General features: G+C 43.0%; 1 protein-coding gene across 2 annotated transcripts in view; it reads left to right on the plus strand.

Moving 5' to 3' along the window:
• GALNT9 (polypeptide N-acetylgalactosaminyltransferase 9) overlaps positions 1-18,609 on the plus strand; it is a 157,697-nt gene that overhangs the window by 74,546 nt on the left and 64,542 nt on the right. For both annotated transcript variants that reach the window (XM_009555710.2, XM_054082748.1), the window contains exon 6: positions 6,875-6,992. In XM_009555710.2, the coding sequence (XP_009554005.2) occupies positions 6,875-6,992 (118 nt within the window). The remainder of the gene's footprint in view (positions 1-6,874; positions 6,993-18,609) is intronic.

Raw genomic sequence — 18,609 nt, forward strand, 5'->3', positions numbered from 1 at the left:
ATCAGTTGTTGTGGTCCGAATGACAAAGGGGATGTGGCCTTGAAGTACAAACAAAGTAAAAAAATAGCAGGAACAAAGTGTTGGATTTTGTAAAGATTACTGATATAGTTTAAATTCAGTCCTTTTCTTTTTTTTTTTAATCACATTAATGCTTTGAAAGTCAGAACAATTGATGTTCCCTGAATCGGCCTCTGCAGGCAATCCATTTTGCATGTTTGACATTTGAGATGTAAGATGTCTCTAATATGAAGATTTAAACGAGGATTGTTGTTTTGACGTGCTCTGTCCATCACATCATTTTCCATTTGTGTTCCTGGAAACAGACTGCCCAAAAATGTCCTTATAATCTGGCAACAAATTGTGTAACAAAGGCTCCCACTTCAGAGGGTTTCTAATGATTTTGACTATGCATTGGAACAAGCTGTGATTTTTTCTGTATGCAGAATATACTACCAGTTTTTGGAACAGCAAGGAATGGTTCTGGTATCCTGAGCTCTGGCTCTAGCTCATCTTGCCTCACCTGCTGTGATTATGATGGACTGCTCTGTGTTTGATTTCTTGATCAGCAGCCACTGACATTAGAGTCATTAGTCAGCCTCACTCAGCCAAGCGCTGCACAGCTTTCTATTTTATCTTCCTCCAGCAGCAGTGGTGCATTTCATGGTTGCATATGTTCTCACTTATTGCGTTAATATACCATAGCTTGGTACCGCTAGGAATGTGTACGTACACGCACTGAATCAGCCACTCCGGAAAGCATACGTGCCTCGCTCGTGTGTATAAAGTAGCATCTCACACGCCCACAGTGAAGTGATTTTTGCTGCCAGCTTTGGGCTGGGAGTGTGCAAGTCGGGTCCTGTGCTGGTCTGTCAAGGTGATGGTGCTGCAGCCACATTGGGTCTTCTTTGCTCTGGGAAGAGATCCATCTGTGTACATGGACTTAGGAACATGTTCATTTGTAAAGCCTTTCGGGATAAACCATACTGTCATGTAATAATAAAACTGGTGACTGTTTATTGATTGATTATGGCCATCTTCCCAGCTGCCGGTTCACAGGAGCCTATAACAAAGCAGAATCTTTTTCATTTGCCCAGTTTCTGAAGAGTATCCTGCCTGTTCAAGAAAATATACTTCCGTGGGACATCACAGAGTTATTCTATATCACTATTGTCCTTCCTTTACTAGCCAAGCATTCTGGGTTGAGGTTTTTTTGATATGTTACAGCTCTCCAAAGGGGTTAACAAGCTTCCCCATCATTAAGCTGGTTAGTTTTTTTTCCTGCAGCTTCTGAGCAGTAAATCTGTCCTTGAGTTCTCTTCTTGCAGCCTGATGTGACTCTTTCTTGCAGAAGACGTGATAGGAGGGGGGAAAAAAATTGCTTTTGCAGCAGCTTTCCCCATCTATGTGTCAGGCCAGGGGTGAGGTCATGCTTAGGAACCTGAACCAAAGAAACATTCTGCCAGGAAAGGTGGAAAACTCAAAGATATGATGTGTCCTTTGAATTTCTTTCTCTCATTATCCGTGTATATATATGTGTATGTTTATATATTTAGTTATAGTTATAGTTATATTTGTGGTTTTATTCATGTATTTGTGTAAGTGCTTGTAGGTTAGTTGTCTTGGAAATTGGACTTGTTGCATACTTTGAAAACTGCTTCAAATGTCACCTGATTGCACGTATATTGACCTGAAAGTGGGGAAGAAGGATGTGTAAGGGAGAGGAAGAGTTATATCACATGCAGTATGTCATTCTAGTGCTCATGCCTTTCTCCTTCAGTTGTTCTTGATGAAGCCCCCAGGCAGACTGTAAAGGAAGGAGGGTGATGCACTTGCCTGGAAAAAAAGGGTACCGGTCCCTGCTGGAGTTTTGCCGACATAGCCGTGTTCCTGGAGAAGTCACCGAACCAAAATAGCCTTGACTCAGACCTACACCAAGTGGCTTTCTTTTCTGCCCAGTGTATCCTCTGTTCCTGGTACCCCATCGCATAGCAGGCACTGCCCTCTTCCATACGTTCCTCTTTCCTTCACAGCCGCGTGCACTGTGCCTGTGGCATCAGGCAGGGAGGGGAGGAAGGAAGGGAAGGGTTTACCACCCTAAAGTGCTGTTTTCTCTGCTTCCTCCTTTTCCCAAGGCATTACCCAGAGTCATGTCTCTCTCGTATCTCCCTTATTACAGCCACACCATCAGGTAATTTCCACAACCTGACTATGCTGTATCTTTCTCCAGTGCAGAATTGTATTGATTCTATACTGCATTTTAAGGTTTTAACTGCAAAAACCATTTTGCTGTGTTACCCACATTATCCTTTGAATGCTACTGTTGATTATAATTAACGTTTATACATCCTCAGTCATGTCAAAGAATATTCCACAGATCAATTAAGCTTCCCAACACCTTTGAGTTGTTGGTAAAAAATAGTAGACCTCTAATTGCTATTTTGTGATGCTTTATTCTAAAAGCATCACCATTTTACGAGGAACTCCACAACTTAAGGAAAAAGGACCTTTTATATAAAGCAAGTTAGGTTCATATATTTTACTCTGAAGCTGTAAAGTGCTAAGGGCATGTGTCTTTTCATTTGCTACCCCTTGGCTAATGAGCAGTGTTTAAGGTTTGCTAACACAGTTGCTCTGGCTTGTAATACCCACTTCTCACTTTCAAGGGAAGTCTTTGCTGCACTGTACTAAAAGTTGTAGATACGCTAGCATTTTTCCGATACTGGAAGAACCCAGTGATGACAGCAAAGGGAGAGTCTCATGCTTTTTTGGGGGCACATTTTTGTAGAAGTGTTTGCACTATGTCAACGTAACAGCGTAGTCCAGTAGAAAATCATCCACCTCTGTGCTTAAAACACTTTTAGAAGTGAATCTTAGGCTTTCAAGGTACCAAAGCAATTCTCAGACTTCTACCCAGTATTATGATATGTGTTTCACAGGTGGAGAAACGAAAGCAGAGGGAGGTGACTCACTGAAGGCCAGATGAATGACAGAACTGGGAGCAGAGTCAGGGTCCCCCAGCTCGCAGCGCTGTTACCAGCTCACTGGGCTGTGCAGTCACATTACACTTAGTTTACAGTTGGGTCAGTCAAAGCACAGGCAAGTTAAGGGCCTGGGCTTGATGAGAACTGAATGCTTAAAACTCTGGTTGAACCTGATGGAAGTGTTGAACATGCAGTATGCAGAAGATTCAGCATTGTGCATCATGGACAAGCTCTTCCATCACATCAGAGACCACGGCAGAGACATGGGCTTCTCAGTTCACCTTCTGGGGTTGCACCCGTGCTGTCGTTCAGAAGAGCCGTTCAGCGGCTGCAGGCAGCAAAGTTCAGGTCGAAAAGGGCACAGAGAATGGCAATATTTGGCTGGCTTCTCTGAAAAGCTGGATGTGGTTCCTTCTGCCATTGTACTGTTATTCTTGCTCATTCCTGAAAATATGGTTTTTTTCTGAATAAGCCATGAAGGCCTGTGGAGTCTGTTTGAATTTGTCTAATGAGAAGAAATAAAATCTAGAAGAGAGGGAGGGAGTTGCAAAAGCAGTCCTCAGCGGCATTCGTCTGTGAGTGATGATTATGTAGTTGCATCTAAAATGTGTTACACCCCCCATTCAATTAACAAGTCAGTGTTTGAATGGACAGAGACGACAGCTGCAAATCCATCCACCAGAGAGAGGGAGATTCCAGCACCTGAGAGCAGTCCGCAAAGCCGAGGAGTTATCATTCCTCGTTAGGAAGGAAGGAGAAATCTCCTCATGGGAGCATCCTACTCCTGTAAGGGACTGCCTTCAGAGGATTGGGGGAGGGACGGGGGTAGAAAGGGGAGGAGTCTAAGCCTGAAGTAGCAACTAAGTTTCACAAAACAGTGGTACTCAAGCCTTCATCCAGTGAAGTGTGTGTTTAGCTTTGTGTACATAAAAAGGAAAATAAAGCGGCATGTGTTTCTTCCCCCTGCCTGCTTCCCTCTTTTATCATGGTGAATGCCTAAGAAATACCTAAATATTCCTCTAAAAGCTTATTTCATTTCAGAGCTACTGAATTCCCTTTCCTTGGTCATGTCCTTTTATTTCAGTTTCCTTGGTAACCTAAATCATGGTTTTCGGTGATACAGGATGTGACAGTGGGATGCATGTAGGATATGTCTGGTCCCGTGTACAGAAGAGTGCTCTGCCTTTTTAGTGAAGTCTGTCTTCAGTCATGGCTCTAAGAACTATGAGCAGGAAGATGCATTTTACCAAATATTTTGAATTTATAGTTGCCATCCATCTTGCAAAGATCCTGGTATGTAAGTGATCAACATCAACAGAAGATGGATGTGTCTGGCCAGGAATACCCAGGACCGTGCATGGTATTTACAGAACTCTAAGACTGCTTATGACCAGAGATTGATTCAGCAGAAAGTCTTCACAAATAACACCTCCAGACAGAGGAGCACTTGAATTTCTTGCATGCCCAGAACGGGAACTGTGGGATGTGGGAGAGGTCCAAGCACTGAGAATGCTGCTGGTGAACTTGGTGCAATTTCATTGTAGGGTTTATGTCATCTGGCCTCAGTTTCCTCCAGTTTTTTTGAGTGAATAGGTGCAGGTATTTGGCCGAGAGCCCCACTTCAGTCCAGCGTCACCTGTGAAAGCCAGATGTTTGCCTTTGTAAACGCCATGGAATCTTGTCTCACCAGCTCATGATCCAGGGTATGCATCTCACTCTGTAAGGATGGAACATAAGAGTTAATCAAGCTGTTTCAACTCCTTTATCAGAAACAGTGCCGATCAAATGTGTTTCTGTCAACAGCTGCCTTTTTCAATTATGCAGAGAAACATGAGACTAATACTGTGCACTGACTGCAGTGTAGGCTGGTAATGATCTGAGAGGTTGCAATGGCTTTCAAACTGAGACAAAGTGCAAGGGAGAGATGCTGAAGCGGTACCAGTAATGTGAGTGCCACAGCGGAGTCTATTACAGATAAGTAATAGCAGTACCTCAGCAAATGAACATTTTGAAAGGGTACCAAATAGTTCCTGACATCGAATGGACTGTGTTCTGCAATGTTGGGATATGCATTAGGCCTGGCTGCAAGGAATTGTTTTCTCTAACTATATCTTGGATGTTTGTGTGAAGCCTTTTTAACCTCCTACTGTAGCAATGGTGAACTGCTGATGAAAAAAAAGGACCTGATGTGATAACACCATTTCAGCAGCCACATGCTGCTGCTGGTGGGATCCAACAATGCACGGGTAAAAAATGTGTTTGTTTTCCCAGCCAGGGCAGTTTTTCACGTGGGTATGAAACTGCCTTATGAATATGTTTCTCAGATGTCGTGGGAAAATAGCTTGTGAATAGCTTTCTGTATGAATTGAAAAAACATGCAAGTATCTGGGACAAGAGAGATTTCATAACAGCAGTATAACATTGGTGCATCATAAAGGAGACTTCTTAAAATAGGTTTTAGACCTTTTTCATCATCTTTGTTTCTATAGGACATTTTCGCTGTGTATATATATATAAGCTTGGGCCATAGATAGAGCATTCTCTGTTCTATTAGAAAATAGAAAATTGGCATAAACTAGAATTTTCTTGATGTCTTTTTACAATAGCACTGTTAGGAATGATGTTGTGTGTGTGCCAGATGGTTCAATATTGCCTCCCTTTCGATGGAAGAGGGAGCAGAGCTCATTCTTCTCGGTCAGTTCCAGAAGTGTTCAGTTTCTCAAACAATTTTAGTTTCCCTGATTCAGCAATCTGGTCTGTAAAAATCCCACAAAAATGGGGAGAGGCTGTCCCCAGCGCCTGGCTGTGCCCTGGGGGTCAGGCTGCAGGATGACTGCCCATGATCTTGCAGTAGGCACTATGCAACCTACAGCTGAATTGCAAGTCAAACATAAAGCTGCAGGCTCTTCTTGGGTTTAACCTTAAAGTTAGTGAAGTTTACATTTTTTAATTTTGGGCTGTAGTAACAACACCAAATGCCTACCTTGAATTTTAAAGATGCAGGTGTTGTGACCAACCCAGAGATGTAGAGATAGTATGGACAAATGAAACTAGCAAATGTCACTAGCTTGATTTGCATCGGAATAATTTGTGTTCATATGGTAAATGATCTCAGAATTTGTTGTCATGTAGGGTTGCTCAGTGACAGGTTTCCAATTGCTTTGTAAAGGAGAGCAGAAACAGTTTTGCACATAAAGAAATTGATGCTCAGATAAGGGAGATGATTTATCCGAGCTCACCCGGTTGGTCAGTGGCAGGTCTGAGGGCAGGGTCTCTTCATCTGAAAATTTGCCCTTTTCTAAGAACTGACCTCGGCAAACATAGAAATGTTAAATATGTAACAGCTTCACCAAGGCTGAGATTTATCTGCTAGAGCTGACTCCAAGAAGTCCCCTGCCAAACATCACACCATGATGGATCCGTGGCTTTCGGCATGCCCTTACTTTTAATATGTGAGTACGGGGAATCCTAATTTCTGACAAAGCCTATGGCATTTTGTGCATTAATCTTCAAATGAAGTGTTGCCTAGCTCTTGTGCAACTCTGTGCGGTATTGAACTTCAGCTCCAGCACAGAGGTTGTATCTATAAAGCAAATGAAAACCGGCCTAATGCTTCACTTACATGCATGAGGTACTTGGCTTCACATCTGGTGTCTGTCTCACAGGCATCTTGTCCAAGTGAGTCTGTCAGTGTGCTAATTATTTGTGTGTCTCTGGTCCCACAAGTTTCGCTGTCCGTTGGGGGATGAAGTGCAATGTGATTGCTTGCTAATAGGTAAATTTAAAATATAAACTTGAAGACTAAGGGCTGCTTTGTCTGTGTAAATCTTTATGAGATGTGTCCTGTAGTAGCTAATAAATGATTAACTTTTTGCTTTAATCTCTCTGTGCAGGACACCAGCCATGATTGGATGCTCATTTGTAGTGGACCGAGAGTATTTTGGTGAGATTGGCTTGCTTGACCCTGGTATGGAGGTCTATGGAGGAGAAAACATTGAATTAGGCATGAGGGTGAGTGACAAAGCAGATGCTTTATGCCATGTCCGTTTGCAAAGAAAGATGGGGAGCCTGTGGCCCAACAGAGTTGCTCTCTGACTGATAGGCTATTACACTGAAGTAATTGATATTGCTACACTATCTGGAACTGACAGTCCCAGTAAATGAATGTTCCTGGCCTTACTGGCCTTGAGACAACTGATAAGACTCAGAAGTATGGTTTATTCGTTCATTCTGTCAATGTCCGAACCCAAAGCGACAGATTTTCTCCTTTCCACATTGCTCTGCTTGTGCAAACAGCTATACTAAGTCTTGGTGTGCTCATTTCGCCTAGACATTGTCACATGTTTGTCACCTAGCAGATGCGGTACCAGCAGAAGACTAAGGCCAGGCTGGTAGAAATCAGTTGCAATGTTCTGCATACCCCACGTGATGAATGTCCTGGTTTTCTGAAACTTTATGGGTCTTCTGTGTACAATAAGAACTGCAGGGCACGGGTTTCTGATCCTCTCTGTGTAGAATAAGAACTGCAGGGTGCAGGTTTCTGATCCTGTCAGGAAGGTCAGTGCAAAGTGTGGTCAGATGACTTCTGGACAGCATCAGTCTGTCCTGTGTTTCTGGACCCATAGGAGGTTTGATATTTGGGATCATTTGCCCTTGTTTTCAAGGTGGTGCTTGCTAGCAACTCCTTCAGGAGTCCAAGGAACCTGCCAAGGCTTAGCACTTGAAAATTAGGCCACTTAATGTTGCATGAATACAGTTTCCTCATTATAAAGCTGACTGTTTAATTATTTTCTCCTTACTCTTTATTCCCTGCTTCACAGTAACACGTCCCTGGTGCATGTAATGTGCTCATTAAAGTATATATTCTGCTCATTGTGAAACACTGAACATCAAATTAGTCCATCCTTTATGTCTTTTTTTCCTAAAATGGCTACAAACTCCTTCACACCAGTGGGCTGAGGAAGAAGGTCACTGCAGCAGGAGTTTATTTTCATGTATGGGTGTGTATTTATTGTTCCGGCATTGCAAGAGGGATAGGGTTTGTAAAGGGACTGTGTGAATACGTTAATGTTAAATGTTTATACTTTAATGTTTATACTTTAAGGTTCAGAATCCACATAGGGGACAGAAAAACTGCTGCCACAAATCATCCAATTTTCCTTAAGAGGGTCAGGCTATTACCAGGATTGTGTGAGCTTTCCTTTATCATTGTGCAGGGCTTTGAGCTGTTTGAAACTTTTTCCACATGACTGCTCCCAGAATAGATTGAACGCTCTGGCAAAACTCTGTCGTAGCTGATGAATAAGCCTCCTAAGAAATCTGAAAGCTGTCGCTCTTCCTTAGACGAGAAGACCTTGTGAAGTAAGATTAGGGCTCCTGGTAAACAGAGGCAAAAGTTTTAATAGGATTATAAGATGGCACTTGCTTGAAGAGACAAGGATTTGAAGTGAGCGAGAACAGGTTTTCAGGGGCAGGCAACCTGTAAAAGTCTGCAGAAACCTGGGATCTAGAAATCCACTCTCATCCTTTGGGTTGTTTGGGGGAGGGAGTTGGTTTTTTTTTCGCCCTATAAAGAATAATTAGCCCTGGCGTTTGAAAATGGCTTTATGAAAGTACAGGCATATGACTGAATTTGTTCTGAAGTGAGATGTACATCCATAGCATGGATCTGTTATTCTGTGTTTTCAGCGTGGATCCAGCACAGTAAGTAATACACAGTGTCTGCCTCCTAATTTGCAAGTCCTACGCGTGATCCCCTCCTGTGTGTCTTTCAGAGCTGTCAGAAACTAGCGGTGTGAAAATGCACGGGAACCTTCTCCCTTCCCTCTAAGATATTTATAAAATCACTGTGAATGTACAAAGTTGGGGTTTTTAAACTCCGGAATCTCAAAGTGAGTTGCAAAAACTCCTTTTCCCTCCTTTTCCTGATGCACTGACCCACGTGGGGGTATTTGATTTATCTTCTACACCTGCACAAAGGGATGCTGTTGCCCATGTGTGACTCTGCTTGTGTGGAGCAATGAAAGACAGAAAAGGGAAAGAATAAATGAATGAACGTATAAAGAGCAAGAAATAATATAATAATAAATAATAAGACGGTGGGGAAGTGGTGTCACGCATTTGGCTGAAAACAGTCCCTAATTTAAAATAGCTGTGACAATAATCCTTTAACATTTTTTGCAAACTATTATTATCTTACTGCTAAAAGAAAAGGGATTAGGCTTGGAGTGTCTGAATTAGATTACACTGCAACTAATGAACCCTCATTTAAATTGTTTTAATGTAGTGAAATAGAGAAAGTCAGTGTAACTAATGAGCTGATTTGGGAGGATACTGTTCGATAACCCAGCTAATCCTCCTTAAATCTATTGTTTATTTAAAAAAATCATCATCTTGGGTATTCCACTATGGGGTTTCCCTTTTCTAAATTCAGTAGATGGAAACACTTAAATAATTTTCTGTTTTGAGTAAGCACTGCATAAACTGACTGGGACAATCATATCTATTGAAAATATTTAGGACTCTGCAGCACTTTTTTTAACTCCTGCTGTGTTTCATGTGAAGTTCATTTTGGTTAGAGCTGCCACATTCTCCTAACGGATTAGCCGTGCAGTGTAGCCAATGTCTGTTTGCCAAGCTGGGGAGATTATGGTTTGGTTGAGGAAAAGCACCAGCTGTTCTTGGAAATAAAAGGGAGATGGACATGATTGCACGCTTGGGATAGTAAGGAAATAGATGGACACTTATATAACATCAACCTTTATGATATTTTTCAAAGGTGGCAGTTTCACAGAATCACAGAATCACAGAATCACCAGGTTGGAAAGGACCCATTGGATCATCGAGTCCAACCATTCCTAACACTCCCTAAACCATGTCCCTAAGCACTTCATCCACCCGTTCCTTAAACACCTCCAGGGAAGGCGACTCGACCACCTCCCTGGGCAGCTGTTCCAGTGCCCAATGACTCTTACTGTGAAGAATTTTTTTCTGATATCTAACCTGAACCTCCCCTGACGGAGCTTCAGGCCATTCCCTCTTGTCCTGTCCCCTGTCACTCGGGAGAAGAGCCCAGCTCCCTCCTCTCCACAACCTCCTTTCAGGTAGTTGTAGAGAGTAATAAGGTCTCCCCTCAGCCTCCTCTTCTCCAGGCTAAACACCCCCAGCTCTCTCAGCCGCTCCTCGTCAGACGTTCTCCAGCCCCTTCACCAGCTTTGTTGCTCTTCTCTGGACACGCTCCAGAGCCTCAACATCCTTCTTGTGGTGAGGGGTCCAGAACTGAACACAGTATTCAAGGTGCGGTCTCACCAGTGCTGAGTACAGAGGGAGAATAACCTCCCTGGACCTGCTGGTGACCCCATTTCTGATACAAGCCAAGATGCCGTTGGCCTTCTTGGCCCCCTGGGCACACTGCTGGCTCATGTTCAGTCGGCTGTCAACCAGCACCCCCAGGTCCTTTTCTTCCGTGCAGCTCTCCAGCCATTCTTCCCCCAGTCTGTAGCACTCCATAGGGTTGTTGTGCCCCAAGTGCAGGACCCGGCATTTGGCCTTGTTAAACCTCATCCCATTGGTCTTGGCCCAGCAGTCCAGCCTGTTCAGATCCCTTTGCAGAGCCTCCCTACCCTCCAGCAGATCCACACTTCCTCCCAGCTTAGTGTCATCTGCATCTGTTTCACCACAAGATGGATAAATACAGGACTGAATTCCATTTTGGACAAATGGTGCTATTCTCTTTGTGTTCACCAACCAGCTACTGAAGCTGTTGGAAATTGTCTCTGAGCACCTAAAAGCTGATTTGGGGCAGGAATTTACAAAATGAAGTTGTGGCTGACTCCTACGTGGATGGAGTGCCCTTCACAAGCACGGGAGGCTTGGCTTGGTCAATGTGTTCAGGCAAGCACTACACCGCTGCTCTGCCTCGTTGGTTCCACGTGGATCCAGTGAGCGGTAGATAGCTCCGTTCTCATTCCAGCTGTGGTTCAGCTACCCTTTTCCCAACACGGAGGCAGAGGAAAACAAAAATAATGGTATTTTTTCCTGCAGCAAAGCCGTGGATGTGTCTGTGCCTGAAGAGGATCCCCTGAACTTGGGGCAGATGGTGTTCATCTTTGCTGCTACTGAACATCAAATGATCTCTCTGACCTGTGGTACAGAGAGATGTCCCAATAGTGACAGAAATTCGAGCAGTACTTGAATGTAGCCGGGGATCTCTTTGGGCAAGGGGCCCAGAGTACGACCCTGTAAGAAACTGCATGGTTTGCAAGCATCATGGATGTTTCCTTCCTGTGGGAGCCACAGAGACACTTAATTGTTTAGAAACGGATCGTATAAACATTAAAAGCTTGTTTTATGATTTGACCTAATACAGGCAGTTTATGATGCAGCTTTTTATAGCAATTCATTAATCATTGCACTAAGGATCTTTCTCTTCCTCCGGTGCTTCAGTGATAAGGTGAATTAATAGCTGTTCTTTTTCTTTTGTACCCATCAACTGTAATGGTGAGTGGGAAGAGATCAGGCATTTATTTTAAAGGATGATCTCATGAAAATTAAATTCTGCTTCCACCATTAAGAATACAAACAAATTAAATAAAAATATATTGCTATGCTGACAACTGAAAGCAAAACTTTCTCTCTTACTATTTTATTCTCAGAAGCACTGTGATATACCTCAAAGAAGGGAACCTGCATCAACTAATGAATTGCTAGATATGCTAACTTAATGGCTAAAATAAAACAAAACACATGCTCCTTTATTGCAAATTAATGAATTACCGAATTTGAAATGCCTTAAAGAAAGTACAGTTTTAAGAGGTACTGGCCAGAAAAGTCAGTTAGAGCTGTCCCTACGTACCAGTGTGACAAACTAACTCTATGATGGATTCACGTGATGACTTAGTTCTCCTTTAGAGCATAGCTGGATGCTTTAAGTTAGTTGTGATCTCAGCTCATGCAGATGTGTTGCAAGGAACACTGGCCAGTTTTGGCCACGGGCAGTCGTGTGGCCCTGGAAATATATAGTTCTTCGTGTCTGAAAACAGGATTAAAGCCCAGATAATTTTCTCTCTCTCTTCTATTGTGATTCCATTGCTAATGGGGGCCAAGCTGCTCATCTGAAATCCAGTGTGGGTTATGTCTATAGAAATGCAGCCCCACCTCTGCGCTTTGCAGAACTACTGTATGTACTGTAAAAAAACATGATGCAGATTCACTGAAATCTCTTTATGAAGAAATAAAAGGACTTTCATACACAAGGAAATCATTATACTTTCCAAACTTAGGCTGGCCCAGCTTTACTCTCTGTAAAACCACATGAACTACATTTTCTCTGAACAGAAATGCAACGAAGATTATTGAGTAGTGAAATCCTGACCTGTTTTTATTTCCTTTAGCTGAGGAGATTTAGATTCCTTTCACAGAATCACAGAATCACAGAATCACAAGGTTGGAAAGGACCCATTGGATCATCGAGTCCAACCATTCCTAACACTCCCTAAACCATGTCCCTCAGCACTTCATCCACCCTTTCCTTAAACACCTCCAGGGAAGGCGACTCGACCACCTCCCTGGGCAGCTGTTCCAGTGCCCGATGACTCTTACTGTGAAGAATTTTTTTACTGTGAAGAATTTTTTTCTGATATCCAACCTGAACCTCCCCTGATGGAGTTTCAGGCCATTCCCTCTTTTCCTGTCCCCTGTCACTCGGGAGAAGAGCCCAGCTCCCTCCTCTCCACAACCTCCTTTCAGGTAGTTGTAGAGAGCAATAAGGTCTCCCCTCAGCCTCCTCTTCTCCAGGCTAAACAACCCCAGCTCTCTCAGCCGCTCCTCATAAGACTTTGGGCAGTCAGTGTTTTAAATGCAGATTCTAGGCCGGTGTGCTGTAATAAAAGTATCATGAGGTTTATGTATAGCAAACTTTAATTCCAAATGCCGTACAATGCTTTTTACCCTGTGTGATTCCTGAGGCCAGGCTGCTGGTTTTAAAACTACGAGGTAAGTAGAAAGCGTGTTCTGGAGAGTTTCTGGAAATTTCAGGGGATTCCCCCATGTGCTGTGGTAAAACGCAAGTGAAGATTGTACAAAAATATGGGTTAATCAAAGTGTCTTCTTTCAGTAAATCCAAAAATACTTCATTTTTTAATTTTAATTTTTCTCAAGCTGTAATTTTTTACTATAAATTAAATCAGTTTCAAATGAGAAGTTTAGAAGGTGGTCTTTCACTTTGAAGACATTTAATCACTTAAATGACGTTAACAAAAATTCTCAGTTGCTAGTATCCTAAAATGCAGCTCACTCTGTCCTTCAACATGCCTGCTCACGCTGGAGTGCAATAAATCAGCATTTCCAGCGTGAAGTTAAGTGCTATTAAAGTTTCTGACTAGTTCTACACTGAACTCTGCACTGCTGAAGCAAAATCATAGTAAGTGATGTAATCTATTGTTATTGGGAGTTACTCCATCGCATAGGTTGCAAAGATCTCTGTGATAAATTTCCTCCTCTCCCCTTCCAGATAAGCCATGTGAGTAAAGGTGTCTTCTTTTCCATCTGCAGTTCAGGTTAGCATTTTTATAGGTATTTCCTAAGGTGAAAAGATGTTAAGCTTGTAAAGTCAGGCATTAAGAAATCAAGAAAAGATTGAATTTGTGATGCCTGGATTACATTAAGTAACAACTCTTCTCCCTCTTCAAAACAGGGGTTGGAATAGACTGTTCTGTGGTGACGTGCATATATGATGAGCCAGGTCCTCTTCCAGCCTGGATGTTAAGCATCTCATCATTCCAGCTGAGTTTGATTGATTCGAACAGGATGAGATTAGGCTTGACATTTGTATAAAGCAATAATGCATTCTGTCTGGGAAAAGCGACAGACTCAGCTGTGAGTGGAGACTCTCATGCAGGCATTATATCGCAGGCTGCTGAACCCTGGAGTGGCTGAAGTCCCCAGAAAGCAGAGGCTGCCCCGTTGCCAGAGTGTGCAGCTGCCAGCCCAGGGGGCTCTGCAGGGCAATAATCACATGGAAAGCTTGGGGAAGGCTGTTCACAGCCCTGGTTGCTCTGGTACTGGTTCTGTGGTCGTGTGCTCTCAGTAACTGGTACTCGTGCCTCCACGCAGTGAACCAAAGAGGTTGTCGTGCTGTCAACAAACAAGAAAACCATGAAAATGCAGGTGAAAATGGTGTCAAGCCAAGCCAAACAGCTAAAAGAGGGCCCTTGGCCTCTTCAACCAAGTTAGAGGACTTGGGATTTTCTCCTACCTGATCATTTATATAGTCTTAATTGTATGCTAAATGGGATACCTGATCTTTCATCTGCAGAGTGAATCCAGCTCCCTACCTGTCTGCAATTTCTTTGAACCACAGTGTGCCTTTGTTTCATTTCTTTTTCTTTATTATTTTTTTAATTAAATTGAAGATAACTGTAACCTTGAATGGAAAACAATATTTTCATCAGAACATAGTGCAGTGGTGCTCTAGCATGAAATTGCCAGCAAACTACAGGACTAGAGCTTGTGAATACCGTTAGAAAACACTCTCTAAAGTAGGAGCATTGGTAATAGCTCAGAAAAGAGCATCTGGCCATTTGGCTTCAATTTCTCATCATGCTCCATCAAGTGTAACATTTTATGTTACAAACTCTTCCATGTACTGAGACATTATAAAAGCATAACGCTGGAAATTTCAGAAAGAGATCAACAGTGAAAGAATGGAGGAAAAAAATTGCTTCCTTGGTCTTCGTTGCTTTCTTCTCAGCCGCTTTCCTGCACGTTTAATCTAAATCTTACACAGGTTCCTCTGCAGTGGTAAGTGGGAACTAAATGAAAGAGGAAAAATGCAGAGGAGTGTGCTAATTGTGTTGAGATGGAAATAGATCTCCCTTGCCTAGTGATGAGACCGAACCAAAAGCCTAGAGATGAGCTACAGCTAGTCAGAAACCTCCTCATACAACATATAGTCTATTGCAAAATAACAACTCATCCGATACTCCAAATGTTCTGTAGAACTCTAAATTTTGATGCTGATTACTGAAAGCCTGGCTTGGGATGTTGCGCACCAGAGGTCCCCAGCTGTCAGTCCTTGGCCGGGTGCCTAGTACACCTGGCAAAAGGTTCCTTTGAGTTGTTTGGAACAATTTTGAGTCTCTTTCAGAACTCTTAAAACTCATATTTCAGTGCTATGGAAAACATTGTCTTTCCACTCAACAAATTAAAGGCAAAAGTATTTCAGGATACTAGTGGTTCCCAGGGCAAGGAGGTGACTATTTGCTGATTGATCTTTTGATTGGTTCCCCAGGTGGTTCTTGTTTTTCTGGGGATGAGAGGTTTAATCTGACCCTCTATAAAGCACAGAGGGCCCTGAGGATGGTAGGATTTCTTTCAGCTTGAGCTTCTGCAGTTGGAGTGAGGCTTTGGTTTGGGTTAGTGTCCTGTGTGGAAGTCCCTGACCCAGACCAGCAGCCCCAGTATGTCTTGGAGAGGCAGCCGGTGGGGGTGAGACTTGCAGCCCAAACCACTTTCCATTGATGCAGCCCGTTCTCCTGTGTGGGGGTGTGTTGCTGGATGGGTTTTCCGTGGGGACCATCCCCCAGGCAAACCATCTCACTAGGGGAAGAGTACTTCAGCCCTAGAAGTGAGCTGTCAGATTTATAGGTCCTTCCGTCTCGGGCGCAGTGTCCGGAGGTAGCATTGTAGGCATTGAAATGTATAACTTGTCATCTGTGGGTGAGGTGTTACTCTGGTAGGAAAATTTAAGTCACCATTATTTATGGTGTTAAACAGAGGCAAATAAATCCTTTGCACTCGTGAGTGGGAGCGTTCTCATCACATGAGCATGAGGGAAATGGAGCTGATATTTGATGAGATGTGGGTTTGGAGGGTGGAAATGTTGTGGGGTTTAGGTTTCTTTGGTGGTGTTTTAATTCTGCCTGGAAAACTTTAGGAGGTAATATGGCATCTTTTTACTGTATTTTTTGCAGCTTGCTAAAGAAATGTCTAACTCGCTAATAATTATCCTTTCGATAGCTTTGCCTGAATAAAGCAAAGCACGTTGAGCTGACCTGTGTGATAGATACCGCTGAGCTGAGGAGCAGGGAAGGAATAATGCATGTACTTGTGTCATCAAATAAAGGTTCGCTCCTCTGTGCCAGAAAATTATATCATTATTTGCATTGTGTATAATACAGAGGAAAAAAGCAGCTTAATGCTGTGCATGAGAGAGACAAACTTTGTTGAAGGCAGCAGAAGATTTGCTACCAATGAGAAATTGTTAAAGCGAGTCCTGTATAAATTTAATTTTAATGGCCTGCATAGTGCGATGGGAATATTCACAAGAAAGGAACCCCTGGGCGCGGTGCCCATGTTGGACAGCAGGTCAAGCACTTGGCTAGGGGAATGCTGGCCAGCTGCGTCGTGGAGGAGTCTGAGGAGGAGGCGTCTGCTTCCTACCCTTCCTATTCAGTTGGCCCATCTGCAAACGCCAATGACAATATTCACTGCATAGTGGGAAAAAACAGTAGAGGGAAAGTTCTCATCTCTAGGGTGGCAGAAAATGTCCCCCAAAAAGGGTGCAGCTGGGCTCTGGTGACTTGTTCTGCGGTTAATGTTTCAGAAAGTTGCTGTTGGCCAGGCAGATTGCAGGAAGGTGGTGGGGAGAGATGGTTTCCTCACCAAAGAGCTCACAGCGGGATGAGACTCTGCATAGAGGGACCGGAACGAAGCACAGAGCGGAGGAATGGATCACTGCTCAGCTGAGCACAGTTGAAAGACACACAGGTGTGAATGCCTGTGGGCACAACCGCAGTCCTTGGCACAGAGTCTGTGAGCAGATGAGAAGGTCATCCTTTGCCACCTAGTCTTCTTCCTGAGAGTGAACCCCAAGAGATTTTCCCAAGCCTGCCTCAGTTTTATTATCTGTTCCTTTCTGGTACTGGGAGCAGCGAGCGTTTGGTTGTAATCATGTTGCAGAAAGACTCCAAACAAACAAGTGTAAAGAAAATTGTGCATCCTGCAGAGGTATATAATTTCCTTCGGTTCAATGTTCAATTCAATTCAATGTTTCATCACAGTATTTTGGGACAAGATAGTACAGTCAAGTACCTTTAGATCATATTGGCTGCCAAGAGTTGGGAACTTGGTGGCAACCATTTGCCACATTTTTTTTTTCTGTGCATTTTTTCGTCCTTATTGTGAAGTTTAATTCCTGCTTTGTTCCTGAACAAATAAATTAAGTCATCTCAGTGAGGAAGAAAATCTAAAAATAATATCCAATAAAATATTTAAAGTCTTAATATTTAAGAATTAAATTAAAGAAGTCCAAGAGTCTTTCTCTCAGATTTTGCTTGCTGTATAGTAAAATAGAGAAACAGGGTGGCTGAAATGCTTTATTAGCACATTTATTGTAACTTGCATAGCTCCATATATAGTTTCACTGCTTGCATACTGCAGCTAGTCTAGATCCATACAGACAGATTACCTTTGCATCCTTGTATGTCATTATTTCTCTTCTATGAGCATCAGATTACCCTGCTTGACAGTGTTAGAAATATATATATAACATGCACGTATGCATTGGTCAAAATGCCAATTGCTTTCTATTGGTAACTTTCTCCCAACATAATGGAAAGTTCTTAGCTATTTAGAAGAAAGGAAAACCAAACACAAAGTGGCATCTGTCATTTCTATTTGTATTCTGGGGCTTAGAAAAGGCAGATCTTGCTGAAAAAAATCGTATTTAATATGGCATACAGAATTTAGAGCGTGAGAAATGCAGCCAAGGAGAACCCAGAGAAGCATCAAAATAAGTGTGCAAAATCTGTGTTAGGTGCAACTGCATGTTACATAGTCAAGTGTTGTGACTGTAATAATCTAGTTGCATGTTTCTGTCTGAAATGCCACTTATATTTCCTCTGCATCTCTAATACCATGTCTTTTGCACAAATATCTTCCTATCAGCAGAAAAACAAACAATTCAATAAGTTCAAACATGTCACACACAGAATTCCTAGCGTGCTCTGGGGTAGCAGGTGAATGAGTATGCATCCATTTAACCAAGGGGAAACTGAGGCCAGAGGCTCTAAAGATGCCCTTATGGGACATTAGTGTCATTTGATGGCAAAGCCTAGGTGGAAACTATTTTAAATGTACTTTATTGACTTCCCCTACTAATTGTTCTGAATTTGAAGCCTGAAATGATTACTGGAGGTTATAAGACACGTACGCCTTAGAGATCTTCCTTTAGGGCATGACTTGAGTGAGGAGAGGGCAAAGCTGGTGGTTTTTGGGAGGAATAAGCAAATTCTGAAGCCTGTTCCTGAGCAGGAGTGCAAGAGCACAGTTAAAGCGATTCTCTTGAGACCTGTTTTTTCTGTTCTCATTTCCAGCTGACCTTGCCGTGCTGGGCTGGCAGGTGCCTGGTGGGTTGCAGAGTTTCTGATATATCTTCTGCTCTGCCGTTTGTTGCTGGATCAACAGCCACTGCCTCTGTTCCCTGCCTAGGGAGGGAAGGTGGTTTGACTTTGTGTCTTCATTTGTCTCCCCATGAGTGGCTGGAGTGGGGGCAGCCTGGCAGCCGTCTGCTGAGGGCAACCCGAGATGTTCTGCCTGTACTACTGCAGACAGGCATATGTCAGCTCTC

Source organism: Cuculus canorus, chromosome 17, assembly GCF_017976375.1.
Source record: "Cuculus canorus isolate bCucCan1 chromosome 17, bCucCan1.pri, whole genome shotgun sequence".
Lineage (NCBI taxonomy): Eukaryota > Metazoa > Chordata > Aves > Cuculiformes > Cuculidae > Cuculus > Cuculus canorus.